Here is a 5,725-nt window from a genome sequence, read left to right as displayed (position 1 = left end):
TAGGTTATTATTTTGTACTATTGTTTGAGCTCATCCATCCATTCACCATTATTGTTGCTTATCCTAAATGCAGTTGCATTTTACGTGTGATGTGCAAAAAGTTCAGAACAATACTTGAATTGGCTACGCCGCTAGAAACCACCGTTGTACAGAATAAATATCAACAAAGAACGCAAAAATGAAGGTAAAATAAATATCACAACCAAATACTACGTGACGTATATAAATAATCAGTATTTCTAACGTTTTTATCCGAGAAGAATAAAATTTTAGTCTTTGATTTGGATGAATCAAATGTTGAGTAATGATCACCGACGATATTTTGCGCAACATTACCAGGACGTTATATTAATGCGCTTCACATCTGGCTAAAAGTAACATTGATAATATTAGTTGAAAATTATTATAAAATAGTTTTTAGTATATGTGTCTATACGCGTTATCTACATAAATCGACATAAAAAGTTATATTATAATGTACGATGTATACATAGTTACAAGTACACTCTGATATTGTTATATCAATACTTATTGATTTAATAATAATTTTTTGTTAATTTATTTAAGCATTTACTCATTAATTTCATATGAATTTAATTAATTGCTCATTTATCGACTGCATAATTATAACGATCATGTAGTCGTGAAAATGTGACACAATGTAAGGCTCATCGTGATGAAGATCGCTTGCGCACAAGTCATTTGCCTAAATGCATATAATCCGCAGCATCTATGATCACGCTGATCAAAATTGATACCGATATCATTTATTGATCACTGATGACTAATAGTCTACGATCTTTTTGAATATGATGATTAATTATCAGTGATCATGTTGATCATTGATGACTAATAATCCTTTATTATATTGATAATTTGTTAATAATTATCCATGATAATATTGATCATTGATGATTAATTATCGGTAATCATCATGATCATTGATTATTAATTACCATTGATCAAATTGGTAATTTATTATTAATTGTCTATGATCATATTGATCATTGAGTAATAATTATACGTGATCATGTTAAACATTGATAATTAAATATCTGAGACCATGTTGATAATCGATGATTAATTATCCGAGATCATATTAGTCATTGATTATTAATTATCGGTGATCACGCTGATCATTGATAAATAATTATCTGTGATCATATTGATCGTCGATGATTAATTTGTCTGCGATCGTAATATTTATTCATAATTAAATGTTCATTGACGAGTAATTTTACGAGCACAGATGACGTAACATCCGGTCGCATTATCAGAGATATCACCGGCAGACGATAATAGCCGATGTGACGTCATCGCATTGCTACAACACTGACACACAATATTACGTTCTTACAATCGGCGATAAATTACCTTAACGGTGAAATGAATGCAGCATTTCGGTAATCATGTAAACAAACATGGCGGGAATGGGTCACATGACGAGATGCACGTATTAAGCTATACAGTTTGAAGCGATCGGAATCTTGTACGTGGTTGTTGTTCTTTACTGGCGTATTATTCCAGGAAAACAAGTTATCCTACTCTGGGCGTTCGCAACAAATGTTATTGCTCTGTAGTGTTTCGTTGCGTATATGGCTATTGCGTTTAATATGCATGCAGTGCCTACCCTTGTTATCTACGGCAGCATTATTCTCCCTAATCTCTCATTATTATATCTTTATCAACTTCGTTGTCGAACCCTGTACGTTGATCTAGGTTTGTTTCGTTTACCGCAGCCTCTCCGAAGGCTCCTTGGAATCCGGAGGGTGCTCGTGGCGCCCCGTTGCGGTCGGGTAGCTCGTTTATCGTTGCTAAGGCAAGTTCCTCTCGCTCTTTCTCTTTCAGAGCCAGAGTGCTGTTCTTTATGCCGTACAGAAAGTAGATGGGGAAACCTGGAATATTCGAAAATGCATATACAATTCAAATCTGTATACAAGGCTTACTGAAGGGGAGCCGCAAATAGTTTAATTATTTTGACAGGTACCCTTTCTATAGGGGTGGTTATATTGTAAAATTGCATAAAACGCCAAACGTGTCATTTATAGTGTCTGTTTTATCGAGTCGGTTTTACTGTATAACTGCTATACGACACAAACTTTTCTTTATAGCTAAGTGACCGTTCTATAGGGTTGTCCGCTAACGTAGGCTTGACTGCAAGTATTACAGGATGATGACTAAGGATATTGTCTCGCGTGTCAGTCGCCTAGCAAAGTTATAGCCACGTTGCCATGTCCCTAATGTGTCACTATAAATAGCTGGAAATAAATCCTATATCAGGGGTGAATAATGACAAATTTGTTATTTGTTATGAGAAATATTGCGTATATATTGATAGTGTATTTTCATGCATGAACATAATATGTACGTATCCTCAAAATTATTATCCAACAAAAATTCTGAAATCTCAGCAGCCGCGGAAACAAAGCGGGCATGCATGGCGGTCTCGTCCGTTCACGCAGGCGATACATATATATCTATAATATCAGTACATAAAAGCACGTAAAAGTATCAGTATCAGTATCAGTCTATAATATCAGTACATAAAAGCACGTAAAGACTGCTAGCCGCGGTCTCTAGTCGGCGAGTTTGTGTGATAACTAGTGAGAGCAATATGCTTGTACGAGCTCGTGTTATTATAGTCGAAGCCAACACACGTATAGCCGGCGTCGTGCTGACGAATTGCCGACTGTGGGTCTGCACGAAATTCGCAAAAGCAACGACGAAACCCGCATTAGGAGCATCATGTGCCAAGCCCCGAAATACACGCCGCCGCGAGTTGCTGTCCCCTGCGCATGCGCAGCCATGAATCTCACAAGCTACATTGATTGCCCTAGCGTTCGTCGCCAGCGACCGCAACGTAACGCAACTTCTCTCACAGCGTCCAGCCAATAACAGCTCATTACGTGCGATCCGTAATAGTAACGTATACAGAACGAATAACTACGAGCACGAGCTAAATGCGGTGGGTAGACACGGCTAGACATATGAAGCAGATAAATTGTGATCGGCGAATTGTTTCGGACACTTATTTCTCGTAGGAAATGCTAGGTTTCGTGACGATAACGTGATTGATGGCTCCATAATGAAACAACAATTAACATAAAGCTTTGAGAGGAATAACCGTTAGACTGTTATTGGCTCGCGGCAAATGAATATTAATGGCACAGGTTGGTTGCTCTTGCTCTCGGGCGATAAGTGACCAATCCGACTGCCATAATTAACAGGCAACTCTAACCAAATATTGTTGCGAGAGCACGTTCCAAACCCTTGACACCGAAATGTCGCGAAATTGACAATTTTGGCGTTCACGTGTGAAAAGCTCTAGCGCAACCGCAGGGGCGTAGCCAGGGGTGATTCCAGGCATCCCCTGGTTTGTATCAAAATAGCACATATCTGATACAGTATGTATATAAAAGCATGAAACGAAAATTTTAACGAAGTTTTATTAGTATATAGTAGGTTTGGAATCCCCCCTCTTGGAAGGAATCCCCCTCTTGGAAAGGCTGGCTACGCCCCTGAACCGACCTAGCAAAAATATCCAATACAGGCTAGCTGTTTAAGAATTAGGAGTCATTCATGTTTTCTTTTGCGATGGGCACTCAAATGTATTTGTAAGGTAAAGTTAAGTGGAAAACACAACGGAAATTATCAATATATGCAATTTTTTAATTAATATAGATAGAACGACTAAAATTTATATTCAAGAATAACGACAATACATCATCACCATCATAATTAGCGTCGTCGTCGTCGTCATCATCATGATCATTATCATCATCATAATCATCAGCATCAAAAACAACAGCAACAACAACAATAACATAATAATAATAATAATAATAATCGTAATAATAAAATCGGGAAAAGTTGCCGAGTCAATGCACTCACCGATCACCATCCACACTGTCACGCGTACTAGAGTCAGCAACGACAGTTTAAACAGCAAATACGTATTGACCAAAATGGCGGCTGCAGGTAGCAGAGGCAACCCAGGTGTCGTAAACTTCAGTTTTCTTCTGTTAATACAAAGTAAAGTTATGGTTAGCGAGTGAGAGGTGAACGAATGATGTGGTGCCCATGATTAATTTGCGTAGCATCCGCCACCTATTATCTGCAATTGCATTTATTTTCAAGAAACGATCCGACAAAGAGCACTATAAGAGAGCTTTTGTTGTTGCACATATTAATTATTAACAACAAACTTTTATCTATTGGCTGCGTGTAGCAATAGAGCGTTAGCATCTGCGTAAATATGTAAATGTGACTCCCACCTGTCTCTCGATCGCCCTTTCTCTTGCTCGCTCGTTTGCTCTTTACACCACACGCCAAACTTTCTCTCTCTCTCACCTGTTACATCGCTGCCCTTCTCCTATCCCTCTCTACTGATCCCACATATTCTCCCATAACATCCCCTTCTTAATATCTCTCTCCCCCCCCCTCTCTCTCTCTCTCTCTCTCTCTCTCTCTCTCTCTCTCTCTCTCTCTCTCTCTCTCTCTCTCTCTCTTAGTTATAATTCGAACAAGTGAACATTTATGTACACATAGATACCAAGATAGAAGCTGTAGGATGTGTATTCGTGCTGTGACGGTGTGAAATGAATGAAAGCGTCGAGCGAATTTAGCTATCAAGCTTTCCTACCTGCTCTCTTATTCATGTTGTTTGTGCACAGCGCGGGCGTGCGGTGTACTTGTGTTGCAGATGAGCATTTGACCGGCATTTACAGGTGATTATAGGCGAAATAGAGTAGAGAAACATTAAGACTTTGGTAGTAAATACATATCGTGTTTATTTACCTTTTTTTTATTGAGATGTTCCAAGTGCCTGTGTGTGTGTCCCAAACTAGGATCGAGAACTCTAGCTTGAAAGCCCTTCCATTTCTGTAAGAAATGTGGCATAGATCATGTGCAGATAGAATAGTTAATTAGGTAGGTAATGTGCGAGATGTAACACACTAGCCCATGCCATAACGCAAGGTAACATGTAGAGATAAGGTAACAAGATAACTTACGTGGAACATGCAGAGCTGCCTGAGCTCGCTTTTGTCTTGGCATTTAACTCAATATCTCTATACTCGTACAGTAAGAGCTTATACGCAATATTAATGCGAAATGTCCAAACTTCCACCATGGCATTTAATAAACAAAGCTTCTGAAGTCATTAATGCGTATAATATTCACATGATTTTGTGTTTATCAACTACATATTATGATAAACACTCGGCTTGCCTTCACTTACTCAGAAAAGCCGACAGACAAAAGCTGTGAAAACCGGTAATCTTGGAACAGCGTCCGCGACTGACGACTACAGCGCCCCGGTGCGGTGCTCCACTACAACTCGCTCTCAAAGCGTAAATATTTATTTATAACTAAAAATGTAAAATGACAAATTATCAGGAGTGCATAATGCAGATATAGATCTATATTATGCACTCCTGAAATTATGTATTTTATCTGTTATAATTTTACCAGCGCTCGTACATTCTGTAACATACGGATAAGCAGTAGACCTACCTCTACAAAAAATACAGCATAATAAATACGTAATAATTAATATTATTTCAGTCAGCTCATTTATTGTCCTAACTCTTTTTAACTTTTATCATAATTTTACTAGTATGTGTTATTTATATTATTTGTACCAAGGCACAATCCTAATTGTAATACTATGTTACGTTATGTGATTTCGCGTGATTTACTACTAATTATTAACAACCTCTTACGA

At 38.1% G+C, this 5,725-nt stretch overlaps 1 protein-coding gene across 1 annotated transcript in view; it reads right to left on the bottom strand.

The window, feature by feature from the left end:
• LOC106805567 (protein pygopus-like) overlaps positions 1–5,264 on the bottom strand; it is a 19,495-nt gene extending 14,231 nt beyond the window's left edge. Inside the window, exon 1 of the mRNA XM_014807218.1 lies at positions 5,013–5,264. Coding sequence (XP_014662704.1) covers positions 5,013–5,055 — 43 coding nt within the window. The 5' untranslated portion in view covers positions 5,056–5,264. The remainder of the gene's footprint in view (positions 1–5,012) is intronic.
• Between the last annotated feature and the right edge of the window lie 461 nt (positions 5,265–5,725).

This window comes from Priapulus caudatus, unplaced genomic scaffold (assembly GCF_000485595.1).
Source record: "Priapulus caudatus unplaced genomic scaffold, Priapulus_caudatus-5.0.1 Scaffold118, whole genome shotgun sequence".
Classification (NCBI taxonomy): Eukaryota; Metazoa; Priapulida; class Priapulimorpha; order Priapulimorphida; family Priapulidae; genus Priapulus; species Priapulus caudatus.
The sequence above is the reverse complement of the archived record's forward strand: the minus strand, read 5'-3'. Positions and strand labels throughout refer to the sequence as shown.